Source organism: Scatophagus argus, chromosome 13 (genome assembly GCF_020382885.2).
Source record: "Scatophagus argus isolate fScaArg1 chromosome 13, fScaArg1.pri, whole genome shotgun sequence".
NCBI lineage: Eukaryota > Metazoa > Chordata > Actinopteri > Scatophagidae > Scatophagus > Scatophagus argus.
This window is the reverse complement of record NC_058505.1, coordinates 6,975,372-7,001,950: the sequence shown is the minus strand read 5'-3', so window position 1 is coordinate 7,001,950 and position 26,579 is coordinate 6,975,372. Positions and strand designations below refer to the sequence as shown.

Here is a 26,579-nt window from a genome sequence, read left to right as displayed (position 1 = left end):
CTTATCTTGATACGCATACGACACTGTGTGGAGGCGTTGCGGGAAAAAAATTACATACTGTACATTTCAGTCAAATGTACAAATAAAGCAAATCACATAATAATCAAGTGTAAAAAAATGTGTTCCTCTTACATTCATATTTAGCTCTCTGACAGCATTGTGGCTTGTCACAGTTGTCATTGCACAGAAACAGAGAAAACATACATTTGCAGTACAACAAAAGAAGGGCATGTCATAGTTCATCTGATTGATCACGTAACTGTATTTTTATACACAATACAGACCATAATATATTAAGCACAGAATATATTGTCCTTATTTTTCAGAGAGGCAACAAGTTTAGAGGGAATTCATTGATCACGCTTTGCAGTTGACCTTGCAGTAGTCTGGAGAATATTCATAACCAGAATTTTGATGAAGTACACACCAGGAGTATCATGTTCTAATGAGGCAAACAAGCAACAAACAAGTCTGAAAAACTCTCCATTTGCTGTCAGTTACTCCCATCGTTGCTTTCCTTTAATTTCAAAGACACCTTCTCGATCCAGAAGGTTTTGCTGGTATCTGTTCTCCCATCTTCTTGTACTGTAGGCTTCATTTTACCCCAACTTAAAAAAAAGATGGAAAAAACAGACTGCAGTGAAAATTCATTATCATTGCTAGTCTTTCACAGTAAACCTATCTATAAAAGGTTGCAGACTATATTTTTAGGTGTTTTATCAGCAAAATTGTCCTGTGCAGTAGGTGCAAGTAGAGGCATGGACGCTGTAGGTGAGTTAGCGTTCCTGATATTACCTACAGCCAATGAGATATCCGTCAGAAGACAGACAGTTCATTAGGACATCATCTTAATGATCTGTCATGTGCAGAGCGAGTAAAAGAGATTTCCGTTATCGGCCACTTGAGGACAGCATGAGGAAATGTCAGCCAGGAGGCAAATTAAATCTCATAGCTATTTGTTCATACAAAGAAAATCAGGGGATTTAAATGTCGTTTAATGGAAAGTGCGGATGAGACAGAGTCCTATCGCTACGGCTGTTCAGACAGTCATCAGTGATAAGTGCAGAGAAGCTGCTTTTCCTTACGCTCCCAGACAGAGAGAATGACAGGCCATTTAGAAGAGCAGTGTTTCTCACTCTCACTCTGCTTAAAAGTGGAAAAATAAGCCTCAGATCTTTTGAGTCACAGCCGGACTATGAGTTGGTGGGCACTGAAAAGGGGTACTGTGCACGTGTTGTCCACATGCTGTGGTTGGTTTATGTTCTCATAAATAAATATATGCCCTTTCAAGTAGCGAATAAATACTGACCTTACTCAGTTGTCAATGTCTGATATGTGGTTCTCTATCTGCAATTCAGAGAGAGAAAGAAAATCACAATCATTAATGTAGACAACAGGGAGACAACTCTTCAGTAAAATAAAGCCTTTTTTCCCAATCCTAATTACTGTAAACGAAACAGTAAATTTGTGGTTTTATTAAGTTTTAGGTCTGTTGTTTAAAATGTCACATTAATGGCTTTTTCATCATGATGCACCAATGGCAAAATAACAGAATAAAAGAATTTGTCATTTAAAACAGCTTTTAATTCCACATAGTTTTAATTCCTTCTTTATAAGATGCAAAAGAGAGGTAATGTTAACAAAACAATATATCTGAAGTTCTGTACTGTCTTTACCCAGAAAAGGTGTCTGGTGTCTGGATAATTTAAATGACAGAATCTGGGTTTTAGTTCATTTTAAGTTTTATTCAACTGTTATTTAATTGTTCAGTACACACACTCAGTAAATCTGATAAACCCCTTTTCTGCTTCTTCTATAAAATGTAAAGAGAAGAGCTGGTTATTGAACCAAAATACTCTGTATGGACTTCAAAGGGTCCATAGCATTGAGTATGTAAAAATGAGCTTGTGGTTGCAAGAACCTCAAACAGGAAAGTATTGACAGATGCGGACTGTTGGCTTTGGGCTTTTCATTACACATTGTGAGAAATATATAGAGTACCATCAGCCTAATTCTTTAAAGCAAAACTGATTGATTTAATGCAGATGAATTGAACAGTTAAGCGTGTTTTGTTAAATGGTTTAAATGTGTTTTATTCCCCAAACAAAGGTTTCAGGGAAAAAGGGCTCACAGTATGAAACAGAATGGTACTTTATTTTACAGGTTTACAATTTCTCATTTCTGTCTTAAAGATGTTTCCTGGAAAAAATTATGTATTATTCTGTCAGAATTACAGAGAAAATAAAAATGTTCTTGAAATTTCCATGTAAACCCCTTGTATTCATTTATTACTCATTCATCAGTGAATTGTATGCTGGTTGCTTGTGCACAAATTTCAACATTGTTCATGTTCAGCTGGCCTGGTGTGCCTCAACTAAATGAGCACTCTTTATGTATTTTCTCTAAAACATCTAAAACAAGTACCAATTTAGACAACTATTTCCAGGAAACATTAAAATAAATTACTATGAAATCACAGACTATAAAAAAGTGTTGCCCCTGAAGGCATTGAATGGAAAAGCCTTGATAACAAGAGAGTTGTAATTGTCAATACACTTGCTGGTTTTCTTGTGAGGAGAATGATTAGAAGATTGATACCACTCTCATATCAGTGAATATGGTAAATATGCAAGCTGTCAGTTAGCTTAACTTAGCTTAGCTTAACTTAGCATGAAGACTGGAAACAGGGAAAAATAGCTAATTGCCTACCACCAATTTGCCTACCAACACCGCTGAAGATGACCAATTGCCACATTACATTTTATTTGTTTAATTCTTACAAAAGCCAGAGCATTTGTGGTCATATACCACACTGATTCTTGACTGGGATCAGTAACTTACTGGTGTCCCTACTCGTTCTATGGCATAAGGAGAGTGTTAATTAAGCACAAAACCCCTCTCTGTTTTTGAACAGATTAAACAAGGTTGTTAATTAGTTAAATTTAGAGGAGCTGGTAGGAGGATTTTGTTACATCTGTGCCAGGCCAGCTGTTTCCAGTCTTTGTGCTAAGCTCAGTTAACTGGACCCTAAGAAGCTGGCAAGCTGTAGCCCTTCTTATTTATCCTACAAACATGAGAGTGGTATTAATCTTTAGAGCTGCAACGATTTGTCAATTAAATGATTAGTCAATCTTAAGGAAATTAGTCACCGACTACTTTGACAATTTATTAGTTGTTTCAGTTATTTTTTTAAGCAAAAATGTCCAACATTTGCCGGCTCTGGTTTCTTAAATGTCAGAATTTGCTGGTTTTCTTTGTCATTTTTGATAGTACATTAAGTTCACTATACTTTGAATGAGTCTTTTGGTTGCATAAAAAAGGCAATCTGAAGACATCACAATAGGCAGATTAATCAACAATGAAAATAATTGTTAGTTGCAGCCCTGTCAATATTCTCATTTAACTGTCCACTTAAAAGCAAATAAACACATTTCCCAAAATTTCAAACTATTGCTCTAACACAGAGGACTGTGACTTTAATCTTTTAAAATGAACACATGCAATGGATGAACAAACACACACTAAAGTCACTGAGCACAAACGTCTTTCACCCAGAGGTACATTTGGAGACACGTGTGCATTGTAGACTCATACAAACTCACTTTCATTCTTACGCATACACACACACACTAATAGATCCTGGTAAACACATTATCCATGCATTTACTTCACAGACAGCAGAACTGAGTTAGCCCACTCACAACTTGCTGAAACTGTAAGGTGCCGCTTGGCCTGCTCACCATGTCGCTGGTGCCTTCATCTTCAAAGTCGTCTTCCCCGCCGTCCGTCATCTCCCCCGCCTCCACCTCAGCTGTCGCCTCTGCTTCTTCTCCACCAGAGTGGTCTGCTGCATCACTATGGAGACACTCACACACCTCCTCTTGTTTCCTCTGCATCTCTGGCAAACGAGAGAGAGAGAGAGACATTTAACATGGGAGCATAATAGAGTTATTGAATTTTCTCCTGATAGAAAAAAAAATCTTTCAGTAAAGGTACTCTACAAAGCTTTAATATTTTCTTTCTCACTTTGCCTTGCGTGTGCATTTCACTTCAACAGAGAGTACTCTCGGGTCTCATCCCCCATATACATGCAGACAGGTCCTCTCACAAATCTTACCGGTGTCAGAGCGATGTTGCCTCTCAATCTTTTCCAGCCTTCCCAGCAGTGAGTCAATCTTGGTCTTAATCTGTGACAGCTCCTTTTTGATTGTTAGGAGCTGGTCTGTCTTCACTGTGAGCATATGTTAGTAAAGTTAAAAAGCAGAATTAATGTAATGTTTGACAAGGAGAGAGACACAGTTACAACAGCCACTGCACTGGTCTGATATATCTCAGCGCACACATAATTAGTGAAAGAGCCCAAGAATATAAGCCAAAGTTTATGATCTTTCACTGTACTGCATGCTGGGGAGAATACTGAATAGTACTGAGAGCACAAGCTTTGCAAACCTTACCAATCAATAGTGAAAATATAATTCCAGTTTCATACAACCTGAATATTATTTTTTAAATTTCAGTTTTGGCTGTCATTCCTATCAGTAGTTTCCAGTCTCTGTGCAAAGCTCAGCTAACCAGCTGCTGGCTGTAGCCATATATCCAACAGACACACACGAGAATGATAGCAATCCTCTCATCTAACTCTCAGCAACAAAGTGAAACCTGAATCGATTAATTATTTTAAACTGCTTGGGGGTAGAACAAGAAGCTGTAAACACAGCACTGAGCATGTTGATATGGCAAATGTGTTAGCAAACAGTTCTTTATTTACATATCCAGCTGCCACATTAGCATTCATTTGGAGTCATGTTGTGTTGACCTGATGAATTTAAATCCAATATTCAGCGTTTTAGATTAGTTTTTCACCAACTCCTGAGAAAAGTATGTCTCTTTATCTGTTTTCACTACGTTCACCAGCTCCTCACTAACTTTGTCTGCATTTTATGCTAACAAGGCAGCAGGCTTTTAAAGCATTTTTTAGCTGAAGACAGCTGTCTGCTGCAGGTGAAATATAATGCTGCACTATTAGTGGTGAGAATAAACCAAAACAATAAAGTTGAAGGCCATAAAACGAGGAAGACAGGAGATAATTATGTTTTTCTTCATCATGCACAGCACATTTTATATTACATACTGTCAATTGTGGTGTTGGAAAAGTAAGCAGTAAAAAGGTCAGACTGGTTTTACACAACAACCAAAGTTATTTGGAGGCAAAAACTAAAAAAAGGCAAAAAGTAAATTTGTTACTATAATTCTCTGACTTCTGAAATTCTGCAATGCAATGAGAGATTGTTAATTTTCCTAATTTGAGGCTAAATTGCAAGTGAGCTACCTGAAGAGCTAGTCAAATGATCTGGTTTAAATGTTGGCTTCTTGTATCCTGTCTAGAGTTGAAACATTTATAGTAAATTAATCATTTTATTGATGAGCAGAAAATGAATCAGCAACATAAAGTCATATAAAAGTGAGAGCAGAAAAAAAATCACTTGTTCCAGCTTCTTAAATGATTTTTCCTTGGCTGCAAAGTACATTTTTGGGTGGCTGCACTGTTAGTTGGACAAAATAAGACTGATAAAGGCATAATTTTGGTCTCAAGAATACTGCAGGCATTTTCCACTATTATGTGAAAGACCAAATGATTAATCAGTTAATGAAATATCGACATCTCATTTTGGTGGGTATGTGTTGTAGTAACTGGTCAGTACTAAACTTAGTTCCAAGTTGAGATAAACTGGAATTTTCCTTTAAATTAAAGCAGGAAAAAATGACTTATTGGAACAATACTGGACAAAGAGAACATACGTTTAGGAGCTGCGAGGGAAGAGCCAATATTGAGCGCTCGGGAGGAAGAGGAGGAGGAGGAGGAGGAAGAAGAACAGGCCCTGACTGGAAACGAGGATTTGGCTCTTCGTGTGGATGGGACAACTAGCCGTGAACGCTTGATGGGGATCACAGCCCGGGTTGGGGGCACAACACGACCGTGGTACTCAAAGAGTCTGAAGACACAGGAAAATTAAGAGTTGTAGCAAATTTAGCAACAATAGAAATGTTACAGAAGTATTACAGTGCAGAAAAACACATTTCAAGTAAGCGGGGAAATTTATTTCTGTATTCATTATGGACATTGAACAGCAAAGTGTGTCATCAAGTTGGTCTTTTTTTATTTTATATATATTTTTTTGTTGTTGTTTTTTGCTAGGAGTCACTCTTGCAGCCCCAAATGTTGTTATCTGAGCAACATGAAATGCTTACAAAGCACCTATTAGACTTGTTATAAAATATGTTCGAATGATGGTGGCGCATACCGAACAACACCAGAGCCATTCAATCAAATCCTGTCCCTCCGTTGCCTACGACATACCAAATTGGCAAAATAGCAATAATGACTTGAAACTGAAGGATTCAACTCTCAGGGATATTGCAAAGTAGAGGAGGTAAACAAACCAATGAAAATGTCACATGGAAGATACATTCTCTGCCTTGCCAGCGCAAATGACCAGCCGGGGGACTATCTGACATTCAGTACTCGTCTATGCGGATAAAAGCATCATTAGTAAACCCAATGCAAAGGAAGAAAATCCTCCCCAATATGACATTCATTATGCCTATGATAATGTAGTTACTTTGCCTCAGATGGAAATGGGGCCATTCTGCTCAAAACTCATTTTTATCTAAGTAGCTGGCTCTGAAATGGGGAAGAAAGGAAGGTGTACAGTGAAGGGAAAAACATCAGAGAAAAGACTTGTAAAAGTTAAGAACAAAGTATAGCGAGACTGTGCTGCTATTTGCCACCAAATTGTCTTTTTTTACATACCTGCTGTAGAAATCATCTCTGTAGTAGTCATAGTCGAACTCGTAGCCACTGTGAAGACAAGAGATATTTGTTTTATTTTTCTGTAATACTGTTAAATGTATACATATTTGTGTATGTACGTGTTAGCAGGGAATAAACAAAATCCTGACACAAGACACCAGTACAGTTTCAATAGCTGGAACACAAAATCTATACCGCTTTAATGTCAGTACTGTTAATATAAGGCAGTCTACAGTATATATATACAGTCTGCAGCCTCACAGCAATTTGCCATTTTCAATCTCGTTGCACTTTGAGTTGAGTTTTTGGGCTAAACTAATGAAATTGGCTTCTGATTTTGGCTTGATCTGTAGCCTACCAGACACGAGACGGGTCTAGATCTGCCCATCAGTCTGTTTGCCAGAAATTAAATTTGTTTGTATTTCCCAAAATGTTTAAATATTACTTTGAATATAAGGCTACAGCCAACAGCTAGTTAGCTCAGTTTAGTTCGGGCTGATTTGCTTACTGGCCCTGCGATTGACTGGCGAGCAGTCCAGGGTGTACCCCGCCTCTCGCCCGTATGTCAGCTGGGATAGGCTCCAGCTTCCCCGCGACCCTGACGGATAAGCGGTATAGAAAATGGATGGATGGATGGATGATTTGCTTACTCTGGCAAATAATTTCACATAAAAGCTGCATAATTTCTACACATTTCTGTATGTATCAAACAAACAATTATTTGCTTCTTCTCAGTTCGTAATTCAGAGACTCAATATCAAGAATAAGTGAAAGCATCAGACAAAAAGATAGAGAATTGACTGTTCCTCCAGAAGTACCCAGCCTACAAGTGAGCATCCTGAGCAGCAGAATGTAAGTGTAGCAGGAAAAGTAGGTCAGCAAAGCGTTACATGACTGATGACTTACAAAATAACATATGCTTCATACAGACCTGTAGAGGGATGAGAGAGGCCTCTTGGAGCCCATCTTAGGCCTGTATGGTTTTGGCTCTCCCGCCATGTTAATATCTAGATAAACAATATGAAAAAAAAAATGTCATGGTGTGATACAGGGGAGGCTTACAATGTACAGAAAATAAGTGGAATATATATTACTATGAAAGATATGATAAATTTCTGTGTAAGATATGGAAGTAAAATTAATGTTTTTTCATCTGCACACCTACATTGTTTATCTGAAACCTGAATTTCATCCATTCAAAAACAAACAAACATTTGGATTGACTTCCATGCGTTTTCCAACACACCACATACACCCAAAAGGAATACGAATCTCCACTCAGACTAAATTTCAGTGTCCCATCTTCGGGTAACGAGTAGCATCGCTAATAAGAGGATTTTCCTATGCGGGCCGAAAAGAGGGCAATTTGAGAGTAGAGGAAGAGTGTCGCTGACAAGTGCTTGAAGGCTGATTCTCCTAAATCATTTCTCAGACATGGACATATGAGACAGGTATCACTCTGTCTTCTAAATGTAACCTCTTGGGGTAACCTTGCAGATATTTTCTTGCCATCTCACAGAAATGCAATTTTTCCAATATTCCTATACCTTGCGGTTAAAAACTCTGCAAATTGAGAGTCAACATTTTGGGAAGATGGCTGAGAAGCAGTGCAGAAAGAGGCACAGTTTCTATTTCACCTTCACCTTGTCTTACTATTAAACATTCACGGCAACTACTGTACCATAACACACTAGAACATAATATACATCACACCCACAATAGTTTCTCTAATTACTTCAGCAACACCCTTAAAGTAAAAGTTATGAAAACACAACATGGTCAATATCTCATCATGGCACCAAGCCATTCTCATAAAATCAGGTTTGGCAGTGGTGATTTCCAAACAGCACTGAGCAAAATGTTTTTCAACCTCAAGCATTTTGATGTATTAGAAATTACACCCAGAAGCCATTCACTGTTATATCGAAGTCCTTTATGCATGCTATAAAAGACATGAATACCATGGCATTCATCATGATGCACAAATAACACAAAGTCACTCTGTGAAACCCAAAAATAACTAGCTTGTTAAAATAAGTGAAGTTGTTCAGAGATTAGACTGTAGAGACTTTGTCTCATGACTTTATTTAGTACCAGACATTTTTTTTTATGCAAGACAGAAAACTTAATTATTTTGTGAAAAGATCCATAATGAAACTCAACATAATCACTGAAGGTGAACAAGTACAACGCTCATAGATAACACATGAAGTAAAATGAAAATATATGTTGGTGCAACAATTATTATTAGCTGTAGCTGTAGGTCCTTCTTCAGTGGACACAGCTAATGGAGGCTTTTAGGGCACTTAAGCAGCTCCTTCTGTGAGTCATGACTCAAGTCTGTTCTGAACACACGTACACAATACATGTAAAAAAAAAAAAAAAAAAAAAACTTTCCCAAGAAATGATTATGTTTGATGTCCTTTGTGAATAAACATCAATAAATCCACTTTGAAATCACAGAAAAAAGATGCTTCTTTTCCTTCAGTATCAATGCAGTGTGGTGATAGTCATCTGTACATCCATGGGTACTGCAAACAGGAACTGCTAGTAGTTACTTTGCCATACTGACAGGGTCTCTGAGATGGGGGCCCTCAGCTGTAACATACAATGGAACATTTGGGTACACTGGAGAAAAGATTTCTTGGTCCTTTTTAGCACCCTAGCACTTTGCAATACAAAAGCACATTGATTTTAGAGTTTACAAGGTGTACCTGAATGCACCATGAAGACCTTTCTCCCTGTGTGTGTGCCAAACTTTGACACAGAGACAGCAGGGGGCAGAGGACAGCACACCTATAAATCAATGACACCAAAATGTGACAGATGGTCTCGGCATAGTTTTGTACATTATGGTTTTGGTACAAAGTGAAGTGGATACTCTTTGAGTTTACTTTGTTAAGTTTACTTGACTCAGGAGGAAATGAAACATTAAGTTGTAAGTAAAAATTTAACATTTTCTGGTTGCAGCTTCTTAAATGTAAGGAGTTCCATTGTTTGTTTAGGATGGGCATGAACTGATTAATTGATTAAAAGTCTACAGATGTTTGTTTTGTTTTTTTTATTTACCTCAGTGCCTTGAAGCCACCAGAGAGAGTCTTCAAGATAAACAAGGTATTAATTGTGCAAAAAAAAAAAGGACTAGAAATCAATGTTACAGCATAACCGTGCGCTTACCAATTTTGTTAACTTAGTAAAAATACAAGAAAATGAAATCCCTTGAAGTGCATTAGCAGACTGCTGTGACTCCTGTGTACACACTGCGTTGCTCTTGTCATGATTGACAGCCTCTTCTACCTGCCAAAATCACACTGCACTAAACCAGGCTGGTATCACTGCATTTACTCTGTCGGCTCAAACTCTGCTCAACCCGCCTTGAGTGCTGCTCAAGGTCATGCACAAAAACATAAACAAATATCAAACATCCCCTTCCCATGCATGTATACACACACACACACACACACACACAGGAGAGATTCCTGTCTGATAGATGAGTCACCTTGACAGCTTTAACAAGTTGCACAGATAAAACACCAGCTTTGCATAAACTGTACAGGGATCAAGTTGCAGTGAAGACAGGAGCTGAAGTCAAGTCATTTTGCAGAAAGTGTTGCAGTCCTCGTCCTTTTTCCCCCCCGGCTGGTAGAGATGATAATGAAATCCTGAGCTGCAATGTTAATGCACTGTGCTGATGAATTAAAGATATGATATGACTACTGTTTCCAAGATCTCTGTTTTTGTTTGTATGTTTTCTTCTGTCACACCTTTTCTCAGACACATCCACTCCAGCGGCGACACCTGAGTTTGGATCTTCCAACACATTGTCTGCAGATTAACCATGGTGCTGCATTTGGAGTCTCTTCTTTGCTCTTTGTCCGCCTTATTTCCCTGCTTCCCCCTCCTTAATGGACTAATGGGTTGGGGATGTATTGGTAGCTCTCAGGTGCATGGGGACAGCTGTATCATTAGGCTCCAGGAAGACATGAGGAATGGTTCACACTGTAAAGTGCGCTTTCCTCTGCTCCTCTACTGGGGTCATTAAAGAGAGAGCGGAACACTAAAAAGCACTCTAAAACGAACGCCGCCACCTCACAGCAACCCTCCACCCCCCACCCCGACAGACACACACTGAGCCTCTGATTAATTACAATGATTATACTAATCATATACAAAAAAACGGGGCCGTGTGTTTGTGTGCGCGACTGACTTCTTTGAACATGTAGCCATAAAAAGCTTTAAGACAGAAGAGATGGAGACTGTTTTGCTAGCCTGTTAGGACTTGATTGATGCTGTAAACAGTATGCAGCCAACCAACAGAATAACAGAGAGAAATTCACAAACTACAAACACAGTCAGACAGTGTAAAACCACTGGCCATCGTCTCAACTTGTGAGAGGTTCTTCTTCTTACATGCTGGTAAAACGCTGAGTGTGCCGCTGTCAGATAATGTTGTCTTCAGCAAGGCACAAGACTCCTGACAGTGCAGTGATTCAAGGATTTCAAGGATTCAAGGAGCTTTATTGTCATTTCACACATGTAAAACATGAGGTGTAACGAAATTAGTTTCACTGGTCCCGGTATGAGCCCAATAACCTATGAAATACATAAAATAACTATAAATATAAAAACAGCCAAAACAGAAAAAATATATATAAACAGTGAACAGAGATGACAACTATATGTACAGCGGTTGTGTGCAAATGAAAAGAGTAGGGGGATAAAAAAGTCTAAAAGGGTAAAAAATCTTCAATGGGACACAACCTCAAAGTGGGTTTATGTGTGTGAATGTAAATCAGAATTCAATAACAAAATAATTATCATATATGGAAAAATAAATAAATAAAACAACACGGCTTCTCTGCAAGAAATGCAAAGGAAGATAAGCTGGACTCCTGAATTTGTTTTCATTGCATCACTCTGGTTTAATAAAAAAGATTTGCTTTTGTCTCTGCATGCTATCATGCTACACAAATTTAATCTTGTCTTCAACAGGCAGACTTTGCCAGTATTATGAAAACTGGTATGTAAAGGGTTGTCATTTCAAACACATTTGCAAACATGTGTTTATTTATACATTCAGCAGACATGGAGTAACATCAGCACTCCTTCCTTCTGAGTCCATTCCTCCGAGTCCCCCGTTCACCCTCTTTTAACCACGTTTGGGTCTTCACCAACTGTCATGCTCTTTACCTGCTACATGCTCCTCTGTGTTTACCAGGTAGTCGCTAACTTTTGCACAGATTTAGTAGCAAACACAGGTTTTCGGAGAGCTTTTTCACAGAAAGCTGCCTGGAATGTTGTGCACACAACGCTGTTAACAGCAAAGTCTGTGGAGGTGAAAACCAAAACAAAACAATGAGCCGAAAGCCACACAAACGCTTCAGTAAGGTGAGACGTACTGCAGAGCTAGGAGATAATTATCTGCTGGTTCACACAAGTGGCCTCTTTTATGTTAGTTTAAGACAATCGATAAGATTTGTTGTTAATTTAAAAATTAGATTAGTGCAGCTTTAAAGTTGATTTGGACGCTAAGTTTAAGGTCTTTCATGTAGTTCAAACTATTTCTAAAGTTAAAATGAGCTATTATAAGTATGAGTATTAGAAAAGTATTTTTTTTATAGATAATATGATATTAATTTCAGCCAGCTGTAAGCAGAACATTATATCATAAGGTTTCTTAACCTCCTATATATATATATATATATATATATAAATATATAATATAAAATACATTCAGAGGCACAGTTTTATTCCTGCGCAGTTTGTCAGTCGCACCCTCTGAGGTCAGAGGGGTGTTTTCATGCTGTCTGCCCTCATCTGTGTACAAGATGAAAGCATCAGTGTCAGGCATTTTAATTGAGCGTCTCCTAAGGCAGAGAAGTGGCTGTAACACTTTCATCCATCCACACTGGATCCTTCAAGAATACAGTCATCACCACCTCGGGAGCCCCTGACACGGTTTGGGTTCGTTCATATTAATGAAGTTAAATAACCTGTGAGTGCGTTGCTGTGTTACTGTGTGTGTGTGTGTATGTTAGTTAGATATAGACTCCTCAGCCCTGCATGCCCTTGAGCTCTTTGTCTCTGGAGGTGTGGACAAGCCATTAGAGTCAGATTGGGTGAGACACACACACACACACACACACACACACACAAACAATCGTCCACAAACGCATTAATTTGAACTCATCTACTGGGATCAGTGTGGTTTAGCAATTTTCCTCCTGACTTGAGTTATTCTCCCAGGTAACACTACATCTGAGGAGAGTTAACAAAGTAACTTGGCCTTTTAACTCTGTCTTTTCTCATGGCTCTTAGGAAATGAGTTGGGAAGTGGTTGTCCATGTTAAAATAGTCCTCTCAGTCCACATACAGCAAGAAGAGGTAAGTGACGTGATCATATAGGATGAGGGGAGAAGTGAGAGAATACATTTCATCCCTGAATAAATGCCTGAACATAATCTTGGACAGGCAAACGATCACTTCTGGCACATAACAAAATCCACCTCTGCTGTAACACGCATCCTGAGAGCAGGTGAGCAGTATTTGATTAAGAGATCATCCAGGCACCTGTGTGAATACAAATGTGTGACTAAGAGACATCCTGTGTGACAGCTGTTGCAGATTGAATCTTCGCTGTGGTCTCACGCTCCTGTAAATCTGATGGGGGGCCTTGAATACCCGATCTTGGCTCAAGGGCACAGGGAGGTTTGGCTTTTTTATTGCACCTGTGAGTGTGTTTTCTCTAGCACAGCGAACGGCAGGCTGAGAAAGTAGACACTGCGACGGTGCATTAGAGTGTGTGTGTGTGTGTGTACGTATGGACATAATGGCCATCTGTGACTTCACATTGTCTTGACATGTTGTTGTTACTGACCAGAATGCAACAACAGATTGAATTATAACTGAATTTGTAACAGCAGACATCCTGAATGTAATAACGGATACATTTTCAGTCGCTTGCACAAAGATAGACTTTTGATAGCATCACACACACGTCTGAATTCGTATGTTGCACAAAGCTGTGTAGTTCTTGACCGTCTTAAGGAAAGCTAATTTGCTGTGAATTCTGGGTAAATTTAGACTTTTTTTTTTTTACTGAACACAAAAACATTGCACACCACATCGTAACCATAGCATCAGATTTATCTCATTAAGTGCAAGAAAACACTGATTGGATTGAGATCCGTTCACCTCAGCCAACTGCTGTTCTGTGACTCTCACCCTTCATGTTGCTAAAAACCCCAAAACCTTTATTTTAGGATATCATAATGCACTTGTCAGTATCTTAAAATGAATTCTTATTAGCTCAAGTTCAAGATGTTTCTGCTGTGCTGAATCTGCTAATTGGTGCTGTGAAATGTAGTAGAAGCTCCAGAACAAGGAAGTAACTGGCGCTTGTGTGGATTATTCTGTTAAAACTGTTGTATTTTAGATAATTAATAATTAATTAACATCCAAAAAGGTAACTAAGATATCTACAGCTAAATTTTTGACTAGTTATCACTGCACTTAAGACATGTTTAATCTGAGTTTTGACTTGTCATGATCTAACCGGATAAATATTTGTTTATTCGTCAATTGATAGAATTTTTTTTTATTTTATTTTCATAATTGTTTTGGCTTAGGATTGTTGGTTATCAGCTTTAAAATATTAAGATGATTTTCACAATTTTTTGATGTGTTATATACCCAATAATTAAATGGTTAAATGAGAAAGGAACTGCAATGTAATTAGACATATTTCACATTAAAGTTTTGACTACTCTAAGGTAAACTGCAGGTGTCCTTAATTTGAACCATGACAATTTTATATACTGTGTGTTAAAACCTGATAGACGCTGTGGGTAAGACTATCACCAGCACTGATCTACAATGCACAGAGTACAGCGCACATCAAGGCCTTCACAGTTTTTGTAACGGTTGCCGGGGGACACGTGGATTAATTGCTCGACAGCCTGTCCTTCCTTTAATGAATTCCTTGTACTTTGCTCTTTCGCCCTCTTAAGGAAAATGGTTTCTTGGCAGCACAAAATTTGGCAGCGGGTCCCCAAGCTCCTGAGTATCTACTGGTAATAAAATAATTTTGATTAGACCTGCTGCGCTTTAGTCCATTAAAAGGGGAACTTGATGTGGGATTGCTGAATTTTTAGGTTGACTGTGCTCAACGTATTGCACTGGCGATATGTGGAGCAGTTATTACCAGGTGATTGCTAGGCAGATGTTGTTATATCTTAAGACCAACAGTACTGAAGGTAATGTTTTAACATGGCTGTGCTACATCTCGTTAGGTGTTGATTTTTGCATTAAAATTTGCATTAAATCATAATGAGCATATTGCCGTGGCCTGAGGTAAAGATAATTTAGTCTTTCATCTTCCCTGAGCTGTTAATGCACTTTTCCTCCTTTTCCGTTATGGCTTTTTTTTTTTCTTATGATGTAACTATTTGGCTCTTAAGTGCAACACTTTGAAACGTTTTACCCCCTCAAGCCGGTCCATCACTTCAACTTGTGAATTTGTGCAGGGAGCTGGAAAACAAACTGCTCGCTGCCACTTGTTTGAAACCGCTTGCACATCTGCTCTGAAACTTGGCCTCCTCGTTCATGAGCTGACTGTGCTGGTGCAGAGTAACAACCAGAAGCCACCACATCACACATCGGCTCTGCATTATGACAGGCTATTTTGTGAAGAGCCGAAATGATTTGGTGCTTAATCATTTAGCTGATCAGCAGAAAACGAACGTGGTAAAACTTCGATATTGAATTAATCACGTAAGCCTGCGGTTTTCCCATCTGTGGCTGTGCCCCTGTCAAAGGGTTGCAAATTAAAAGTGAGATCTCATCAGATGATTAACAGGATAAGAAAAGAAGAAAAAACATCTTCCTTCAGCCCAAAAAATTTCTAGGTAATTTTCAGGCCTTAGAGATTATTCAAATGAAATACCTTAAAAAAAAAATCAATCTTTGATTGAACTGGTCACAACTGCCAGACATCCAAATTCTCACAATTTCCGTCACCCAAAGTGATGACAAGCCATCAAAAGGTTGAGAATCTCTGGTTTAGGTGATATTTTACAAAAAATAAGTCAAACATTAGATTTCAGCTTTTCTGTCTTTAAAGTTATGGTACATTTCTTTGTGTCTACGTTGTGTGGGAAATTACAATGGATCCTTCCCTTGATTTATTTCTGATTTTATTTATTTATTTTGATTGAGTATTTGAGAAAATATTCATCAAATGAATGGGCCTTGTTCTTGGAAAACATCAAGACATGTCACAGCAGGAAACAGATGCAGCCCAGGTGTACATAATCAAATTAATGACTGATTTCCACTTGGATGCCTCTGATTGCTGGCTCACTGTCACGGCTTACTGGGACACTCAGAACAGATCCATCATTAATGTTAGTGCCACCGTGTGTTTTCCTTCTGTGACATAATGTGTGCTGTGTGTGAGACAAGGTGAAAATAATGAATTATAATGTTAGTTGCAGCCTTAACTTCAGGCATTTAAAATAAATAGGAATAAAAAGGATTTCAAAGGCAAAACACACTGGTTGTATAAATACTGCATTCTGATCATGAGTCAGTACATGTAGATGTTAACGTACAAGATTCATTAGAATTATAAATTATTCATTTACCCACAGATCTGCTAACCATGCAGAAATATCTCCACTAACACACAGCCTCTCGTGCACACAGGTGCACCGCACACCTGGAGCAATCAGCAGTGAAGCACTTTGCTCACTGGCACTTCTGCAGTCCAATCTGAACATCACAAGACCACCACTATAATTCTTCACACAGCAGCCGCCAAGTAGATTAAAATAAATGTTATGCCCTTTAGGCAGCAATTTCCTGCCTGTGATCAAGTCAGAGAGGAAAAATGAGTTTCACAAAGCTCCAGTGAAAAGCTGGATCGAAAGTGGATATGTGTTGTCTGATGTGGTAAATTACTATCACAGTAGTCTGAGCATAAAAAAATAAAAGATTATCCTCTGTGATTTGCATCAGTACCCTTAATTACAAGGCAATATTTTATAGTGCATCTTACAATCAAATAAGGATTTACTTTTCATGCCTGGAAATCTCAAATTTACATGCAAACGCTGACACATGCTGAGCAACAGAAAAAGAAGAAGCACAGGGCAGACAATAGAGATTTCAATCAACTGACAGACAACAGAAAATCCTTGCCATGCAGTCTGCACACAGGGTATGCCTTTTAACAATACGTTTCTAAAAATATATATATATATATCAGTCAAAGAGGACACATCTCAGCGATTTCAATATATGGTAAGTGAAACTGACCAAGAGAAACACTTGAATTCATTAAGTTTATGTCACAACTGGCAGCATTAACATCAGCCTCATACTCACATCTGTGGTTGCGACGCCTGCCTTTGTACATGGTCATGACGAGTGGGGCAACACGGCTGATAACTCTACTGTGGCCGAGCAGACTTTGCTTCCCCGTCTCTCAGCCCAAAAATAGACAGAGTGCCGGTGCACTTCCAGCTCCAGCCTCGCAGCCCAGCTGCCTCAGACCGTACCATTTGTCAGACTATTCCAGGGGGAACTCTTGTCTCAAATAATCCTCTCTGTTCCAAATGCAGGAATATGAGCTGAACTAAAAAAATCTCCCTTTTTGCCCGTGTATCTCTGCAGACAAATCACAACAACTCTAATTATTGTCCTTTAAGGATGATAGTTTTAGACTATTGTCTATTTAACTGACTTGAAGCCTTTCTCTACCCTTAAATGAATTGCCAGAAAAAAAGAGATTAGAACGTTTAAAGTGAAGCTCAGGCAGTTTAAAATGGATGGTGAAACATGAAACATTTAAAGAAAGAAATGTTTTAATTTGATCCCTTATCGAATCTTTTATTTATTAATTTGCTGTCCATAAAGTAGTCAAATGCAAACATAGAGAGTCTTGGCACACTGAAACCAGTCTGTAATCATGTGTACAGCCGCACCTAACAATTATTTTAATTATCAATTGATCTGCAGTTAATTTTTACAGTAAGTTGCTTGGCCTTCAAAATGTCAACAAAACAGTGCAAGAAAGACAATAACGTGTTATTATGTAGAATATGAAACTATTTACAAAAACAATTGACTGACAAATCATTTCACTTTTAATCCTTCCTGTTTTTGAAGTGTAAAATGTAAACATCCCACGGGTTGCTAACAACTACAGAGGTGAGGCAGCTACAGGCCTGCTTTGAAAATGCTTAAAGTTGTGTTGTTTCTTTAATACACTACATAATACTGCACAGTACATCTACATGTTATTGTTCTTACCATTTTATGTTAATACTCTTGCCACATAACATTAAATATAGTTCTTGGTGAAAATCATCCACTAATATTTTTGGATGCTGCTTTTCGAAATGCTGAAAATGCAACACTAAAATATTGCTACCTCATAAAGATGATATTGTCAGTAGGTAAAGGGTAAACAGTTAAACCACAGTTTGTCTCCCCCTTTGGAAGTTATAGTAATTACACACTGTGAAAGTGCCTATAACTCCTACTTGCTTTAGCCAAATCTGTCAATATGGTTGCTCTCCCCCCTTTGGCTCTGGAAAACCATTTTTTGCTGGTTGCTGTAAAATGTGTTGCTACCGGCGCACCAACTTGGTAAAGCCACCACTGACTCCAGATTTAAAAACTATACAATGTGCGCTGCAAAATACAGAGAGATTTCTCTGTCAGTGATTTCTCTGGTGGCTTAATCAGCAAAGTGTGAGCTCGTGGCAAGGGACTTGAATGCAGCGGATGAAAAAGTCCTACATTGCAAGTTTGATCTGTTTAAACATACAGCAAGGAGATACCAACATTAGCATGTTAACACGTTCCTGTCGTATTCCACATGATTAAGTCCAATATTGACTCCCCTCTTAGCTCTGTTTTTGGATATCAACTCCGGAGGGAAATATTAGGCTCTTTAGCAGCCAAATGTTCCACAATGTTCACCAACTTGTGCTGGGCAGATGGTCTAAAGCGGGTTTATCTGAGCTTTTCACCAATAACAACACCATGAGAGGATTGAACGCAAAGTTGTCAGTCAACTGAATCAAAACAAGAACTGTAAACAATTGCGTATAGTTGAACGTGTATCTAGTAATGTATAACACATACAGTCCTTTTCCTGTGTACAGTGTGAAGTACTCGCTGATAATTAATTAATATGAGAAATGCTCAATATCATAGAAAAAGTTTAATTCTGTGTAAATAATTAGAAAATCAGGGACAAAAATGTCCCATTCTAAAGCATTTCTTGCTTGATGAGTCTTTCCCTCTCTGGTAAACACACACACACACACACACACACAGCCTCGTATTGCCACAATCTCCCATTCATCTTTGCGTTTTTTTTTGGGTTTTTTTTCTATCCAAAGTGGATGGGCTTTGGACTCGAGTGAAAAAGCAGAGCAGCCGCCTGCTGATTCCCCAGCTGTTGTAGCATTTGGGCTCTGTTGTAGATGATGCCTCATAATTGTAATATCTAATTACACTGACATGGGGTTTGCAGCTGTCTCACGCACAGCCTGACATCTTAATAGTTGGCCAGCTCCTTTGTTCCCAGTAAGAAACAACAAGAAACTAAAAGTTTAATGAAAGATAGAGGCGAGTGTGACAGATTCATTGTAACCAAACATCAGTGTCCTTGACTATTGTCTCATTTTGACATCTTTGACTAATATTGAAAAGACATCTCCGATTATTTGATGTGAGGACTGAAAACGAACTAAACTATTCTCTTTGAGATTCTTCTTCTCTGGGGGGTTTGATGCAACAGCGTTACTCCAGGCTCTCTTTGAAACACATGTGACTCTGCCACTTCATTTTCTCCACCACCATGACTGGCAGCAGTATAGTAATTGTCATATCTTTATACAAAAGAGTCCTTCTGTCAGCAGTTTCCCAGCTGCTTAACACGACTGTGAAAACTGCAAAGACAACCACTAACAATGCAACTTATGAACAGAAAAATGTGTCTGAATATGCTGCACAGGATGCCGGCTGTCCCTGCTTGAGTTTGACGACTGAGCATGCATGATTCATGCTGAGGCACAAAATAAGATGTCCCAGTTTTGGTGACAGCGTCCTCACTGCTGTTCTCTCAGCGCCATCTAGTGTTCATGGAAAAAAAAATCTGCCTGGTAGAAAAATCCTCATTTCTATTTATTGATTAATATATAACAATCAAATTAATACTGAACATTTGAATTGGGAAGACAGGAGCCATGTTTGAATAATACTTATTATCTACATTGGTTTTAAGTCCATATCGTTACGTATATTATAACTTCTCATTGTTTTAATCTTATTGTTTATTTTACATACTGTGACAAAGCCAGCACCTGGGTCTCCTTTTTAACAAAAACAGATAAAGCTGAAGCTTGAGTTGTGTCTTTTTTTTTTTTTCCAGATTTTTAGATTGAAGTTCTGACCCGCAGACACATTTCACTAATATATGAAATATATACACCTTTCCTTTTTTGTTTTTTAAAAAAAGTCATTATTTACCGCCAAATTTCTGAGAATTGAATAAGAAACAGATCTGCTTTATGTAACCTGCACTACAGAATAAATCATGAATAAAGCCCTGAGAATAACTTGGACTTATCATGGTGTTCTGCAATACGTGTTTTGGCCACAGAGAGACGCTCAAAGACTACCAGACAGCAGCCATGCACTTCCTTCTCTTACACACTTTGAACCAAAGGTGATTGGAAAGTAGATATGATCACACTAAGCTCTGATTAGTAAAAACCTTAAAATATCAGTACGTCCATGTCCAGACTTTACCCACAGAAGCAGAAAGTCGAAATACTGCGCTGAATCACCAATGACACCCTCTCCTCCCTACTCTTCATCACCGGCAGACATCTTCATCAGCTTCTAAGTAGCTGCTGTTTGAGGCCAACTGCTGCTGTGACTGAATATCACTTTCACTTGTGTGAACTACTTTAAGTCGTTGTGTCTGCAATCCAGTCATGTCCGAAGAAATTAAATTGCCGGAGCCTCGCTGTCTGGCGGCTATTAAATCTACCCAAGCGTGGGACGTTCTGGCCACTCAGCGGGCCGAGCTGCATGCTGTGTACTCAGGACTTCACAGGTTTGATTCTGACCCTCCTGTCACATGTCGTACCTTCACACGGCCGTCCCTCATGTTTCTAGTCACTGTGCGAAATTTAATAAAAGAGGAATGTGTTCAAGAAAACATCAAGAATTCATATACCGTGCAGGCTGCACCCACCTCTGGCAATATAGTTGCAGAGTCTAATCAAATATAAAGTTCATGTTTTAAAGATAAGCCATGGGGGTTAAATATCACAGGGGCAGCAGAATAAAGGAAGAAAAGATGATTTCCATAGAAGAGGCAGACATCACTCTGGGCACCTATGGAATACAGTCTGACGCTTATGGTCCATTGCTATTATACTGAATCTATTGTGTGTGTATATGTGTGTGCGTGTGTATATATGAGTGTGTGTGTGTGTGTGTGTGTGTATGTCGCAAAATGCAAAGAAATGCTTCACTTTGGCTGCTGTATAAATCCATTTTCTTTGTGATTTTAGGTCTCATTACCTTTGTTCAGGAGACACGTTCACATGAGACATGTTCCCTCGCACTTGGAAACCATGTGGCTGTTGTGTGTCCGAGATAATATAACTGTGATAGTCTATCAGGGCGCCTGACAATGAGAGGAGCCTCTTGTGGCGGATGCAACGATGCACACAGGACAAAACAGACGGGACGTTTGAATTTGTGTTGGCAGCAGTGTGGCTGCTTCTGTGTTGGGGCAACACATGACACTGGGGTTTCTTGACATTGTTCAGGTCTGTTTTTTTCATAAGCCAAACTTCTGGCCATTATTTATAAATTGAGACTTTAAGACACCTCCTCAAAAAATGATTCGGCATGACTTGTGCAAAATAAGATATGGGAGCCAGTGATGTGGCCTATGACACTTAGAGACATGGAAGAACCTTCTTAATAAGTATAGGATGGGAAGCTTGATACCATGTTTGAATATAGTTAGCTTAGCTTAGCTTATTATTTGAGACACAAACAGAAATGTAAAAGTGACAAATTGTGTTTTTATTTCTTGGTACCTCGCAAACAAAAGACTACTTGGAGACTTGGCTCTTTGTCAAGAAATAAATGTTGTATTCAGCACATAACTAAATACAACGTTTCATTAGAGAATTTTAGCTGCTGCTGGCCATATGTTTTTAACTACATTTTTTGACCATGGTACAGTAGCTGTTTCCCCTTCTTACAGTCTTTATGCTAAGCTAAGCTAATTGCCTCCTGGTGCTAGTTCCATCCTCAGCATACAGAAATTTTGTCATCTGAGTCTTGCATATTTCCCCAGATGCTGAATTATTCCTTAAAAGGCTTGTTCCACACTATAACAAATTGGGTCGCATTATTCTAGTTTTAACGATTATTGTTATCAGCTATGATAACACTGTACACTTCGAAGTAAATATTGAATAAAATATGACCAATAGTTGTAAACAAAGGTCCTCAACTGTTTCTTTGAAAAGAAAATGAACATAAAATAACAGGTTGTTGCTTTAAGAAGTGAAACGTGTTATAACAGAGGAACTGAAAAATTTCCTTTGATTTTTATTCAGCAGGGTGTTTCCAGTCTCATGCTGAGGCAAATCTGGCTCCTCTTCATCCTCATATTGCTTTAAACAAGACAGCAATTTAGTCAGATTATCCAAGCCGCTTTATTTGGAGGAAAAACCTGACTGAGCTCAGGCCAGCTACAGTTTTACCACTCCAACATGTAATATCACACACCGGGAATGCATGAAACCGGGAAAACACAGGGTGAAATTACAGATGTGACCCTGCAGCGCCCTTATACAAATTTAATGAGAGAGCAGGACTTGGGGAGGACTTTTATTTTCCATGGAGGGGCTTTGAACTAATCAATAAGTAATATAAAGAGGATTTGCAGGGATCCACTGAATGCCTCTGAGGACTGAGCTCTGAGTATTTCTTCTTTGTTGCCGTCTGTCCGTCTGTCTGCCTTCATTTCAGAATTATTTTTAAGGTGTTACTAATCAAATTTCACAGAACTTAAAATAATAAATACTACAGCTCGCGGTCTTCAGACAAAATTGTCTAGAAAGCAAGACAAAAGAAAAAGAGTTGATCATTTTTAGCTTGAAATAAGTTGCTTGAAGGTCAGACTGACCAAACACTGTGGACTTGCTTTTATTGCATTTTATTTGCATTTCCTGTTTCTTTTACCTTTTCAGTACATTGTATGCGTTTTATATGCAGTATTTTGCTTTGCGATAGCTTTGAAACATTCCTCTTCTACACTAGTTGATGGTCAACTCTTCAGATAACCAGCAAGAGCAGAGAACAGAGCAATTAATTAGTATTACTGGGTAGCCATACTGGGGTGAATACAAGGGAAGAAGAACAAGGGAATAAATAATTAAATTACACTGCAAGAAAGTCACTGAGTGCCTATTTAAGAATTATAGTGAAGCAATATTGCTACTGAGTAACAAACAAGGGACACTGGTGACAGCAGGCGTTATCCTTTATTTTAAAATGATTGCTATATGATCGAGTGATAAGTCCGCACGGAGCTGAGAAGAGCGTAAAGCTACATCTCTTGCTAGCTTTGCACTTTTCTACATCATTACTGATACATAACTGTATAGAATATGTATAAATTTGATTTAACTGTGCCACTGCAGCAATGATAGGCTCACAGGCAGCAGATCAGTACGTGCATGTTGATGGCAAATGATGATAAAATTCCAGTGCACAGTGGCGTACTCATGTCGGAGAAGACCCCAGAGCAGCTTTTATGTCCTGCTGGATCATTACCATCTGAGGTAATGACTCTTACTTCAAATGATAGTACACTACCACCAGGACAAAGTATTAAAATTGATACGTTGAGTACAGTGTAGTTTCCAGTTTGGTGCCTCTTATGTTCACTGTGGTATGTGTGCCAGATTCAGAATGCAAAGCACATTACCTAGTGACTGTCCGGCGATGACCCTGGTGTTCTCTCCGGCCACGGCTGCCCTGGCGTTCCTCTCACTGGCGTACTGGACGAAGGCGTAGCCCTTGTGCACCGAGCAGCCCACGATCTTGCCGTACTTGGCAAAGATGGCCTCGATGTCGGCCTTGGTTACCACGGCCGTGTTGAGGTTGCCGATAAAGACGCGGGAGTTGAGGGAGCGCGGGTCATTCTTGTTGGTCACGTTGCTGGTCTGGGTCTTCCCAGTCATCCTAGTCCTGCAGCACTGCCTGCTGGGAGACACATCGCACAGCACTCAGAAAGCCAGGAAGGTTAAGAGTGTGGAGGTTACACACAGAAACACTGAGCACCAGTGGGATGTAAACAGCAGACAGGGCTGAAAGCATGTGTTGCAGATAACTGAGAGAGAAAATTATACTTTTTTATATATAAATGCATTGTAAACCACACTGGTACAAACAGCAAAGGCCTATAGGGTCATGTTTTCTTATTTGATGATAAGAGCACTGAAAACTGAAAGCTAGTTTCAGTAAGTCATTTAGAGCTGCAAGATAATTATCATTTTTCAATTAATCTGCTTTTTTTTTTTTTTTTTGATTAATCATTTGGTCCAATGAATTGTTCAGCCTATCAAACATCAGAAAATAGTCACAAACATCCATCCCAGTCTCTGAGAGTCCATTGTGACATCTCCAAATGACTTGTTTTCTGAAATAATTGATTAACCGGCTTGTCGTTTCAGCTCCGGAGTCGTTACACGCCTTCTGCAGGTGCGGCTTTCCAGTCAGCTCCACCTGCACTCTGAGGAAGATGGCGGCTCAGACAGACTGTTGTCAGCACGAGGTGAGAGGAGCTGCGACATGGCAGCTGTGATTCAGGCTTGTGAATCTTTCTATATATGAAAATGGTGTTGCCATGTTTGAAAAAAAAACACATCACGCTGAGGTCACAAGTTTCTTCACTTAGTGTTTCACCTCCTTTCCCCTGTCTTGTACAATGCCTTTATGTTGGTGCAACATATTGCAGTTATTAAGTGCTAGGAAGAAAAGTACTGTACCTAAGCACAGTTTTGTGACAGTATTTCAAGTTTATACAACTTTACATGTCTACTTTACTACATCTCAGAGGGAATTCTTTTCTGCTACATTTATTTTACTTAGATTAGGATTTTACTCCTAAAAACACAGAATAACCATACAAAAAACATAACAGATTGTTATACCAGTGGTTCCCAACAGGTTAACTTGTGATCCTATCCAGAAAATGCTGATGAGAAATCATTTCATTTTCATCAGCGTTTTAGCCACAAGCATTTCAAAAACAAGCAAAGATTAGAAAGAGAAACAAATTGGTGCAAATGTTGCTATGTTTTTGTTTTTTTATGTCTTTCCTCTCAGTTAGTTAATTATTTCGCAACACCTCACGCTTATCTGGTGACCTTTTAGACACCAACCCAGGAGTCTTTTGGCAAAACTAAGTGAAGCAGATTTTACAAAAAAGAAATAGCTCCATGACAACCAGCTACAACGGTAAAAGCTGTTGATTTAATAGTATTTACAATCAAATAATGTCACATACAATAATGTACCCTACAGGGCAGAAGGCAGAATAAATATTTTGACTTTTACTTCGGGTTATGCATGCAGGATTTTTATTTGTAATCGAGTACTTTTATGTTGTTGTTTTGGTACTTTTACTTAGGTATCTGTATTTTTCCATCATTTGTCTTAACAACACAGATTTTGTGTGCACCAGAAAGAAAGAAGGATTTGGCCCAACACTTCAAATCAATTACAGCCTCCCTGCAGCCTGCACATTGTGTTCCCATAATGCCACAGTCCTCTGGGATGGGGGGATCAGGAAGTGTCAGCGCTCACAGATGAAGGGGGTACCTCTCAGGATGCTGCTTCTTGGAATACCCTGTTAGTGATGATTTGTGTGTGTGTGTGTGAGAGTGTGTGTGTGTGTGTGTGTGTACTGTTCCACAATGAGGCTTTTCAACCCAGACTTCACCAACTGTACCCACATTATTATGACAGGATAAGCTCTTATGAGGCAGGAAGAGCAGAAAACTGTAAACATGTTGGGACTGACAGAGTCTCAGTGGTTGCCAAGTTAATATTTTGTATTCATCTGTGTTCATAATAGTTAATAAAATATTTTAAAACAACAGTCGCATATAGTATACAACTGTTGTTTTAAAATATTCTGCTTTCAGGATCTCAGTTATGAGTTTTTTGCATATAAACTGCATATATTAGTTTTCTGGACTGTTGATCAAAGAATAAAAAAGTAATTTGTTGACAAAAAATAGTAAAATGTGATGGTTATAACTCTCCAGAGTCCAAGATAACATCTTTAAATGTTTTATTCTCAGAGCACTCACCTCAATGGCTTAGTCATGCTCAGAGAGCTTTTACACCAACCAAAAATATGTCAACCAACTCAAAAACATTCAGTCTACATGAAACAAACAAAAGCAGGAGATGAAACCCGAGAATGTCTTGAGTCTGTTTGCTTGTAAAATGATTGGAACGATTAAATTGCTCAACTGACAAATCAACAGTTCTGGTTTGAGGACATGCAGATCAGGTGAACGGGAGACTCTACTCGTGTGATGTATTTTAATCTGTGAACGTTTAAGTCTAATTACAGGGAAAGGATGGAAAGATGTAATAATATGTACACGTATTTTCTAAAAATATGTCTCACACATCCTCA

General features: G+C 38.7%; 1 protein-coding gene across 2 annotated transcripts in view; it reads right to left on the bottom strand.

Annotated features, from left to right (window-relative positions):
• Window positions 1-318: 318 nt before the first annotated feature.
• The window catches only part of LOC124069956 (RNA-binding Raly-like protein), a 38,700-nt gene continuing 12,439 nt past the window's right edge, over window positions 319-26,579 (bottom strand). For both annotated transcript variants that reach the window (XM_046409500.1, XM_046409501.1), the window contains 8 exons: window positions 23,853-24,130; window positions 7,743-7,818; window positions 6,812-6,859; window positions 5,800-5,993; window positions 4,118-4,231; window positions 3,741-3,898; window positions 1,310-1,347; window positions 319-608 (listed from right to left, as the gene is read on the bottom strand). In XM_046409500.1, the coding sequence (XP_046265456.1) occupies window positions 1,315-1,347; window positions 3,741-3,898; window positions 4,118-4,231; window positions 5,800-5,993; window positions 6,812-6,859; window positions 7,743-7,818; window positions 23,853-24,108 (879 nt within the window). In that variant the 5' untranslated portion in view covers window positions 24,109-24,130 and the 3' untranslated portion in view covers window positions 319-608; window positions 1,310-1,314. The remainder of the gene's footprint in view (window positions 609-1,309; window positions 1,348-3,740; window positions 3,899-4,117; window positions 4,232-5,799; window positions 5,994-6,811; window positions 6,860-7,742; window positions 7,819-23,852; window positions 24,131-26,579) is intronic.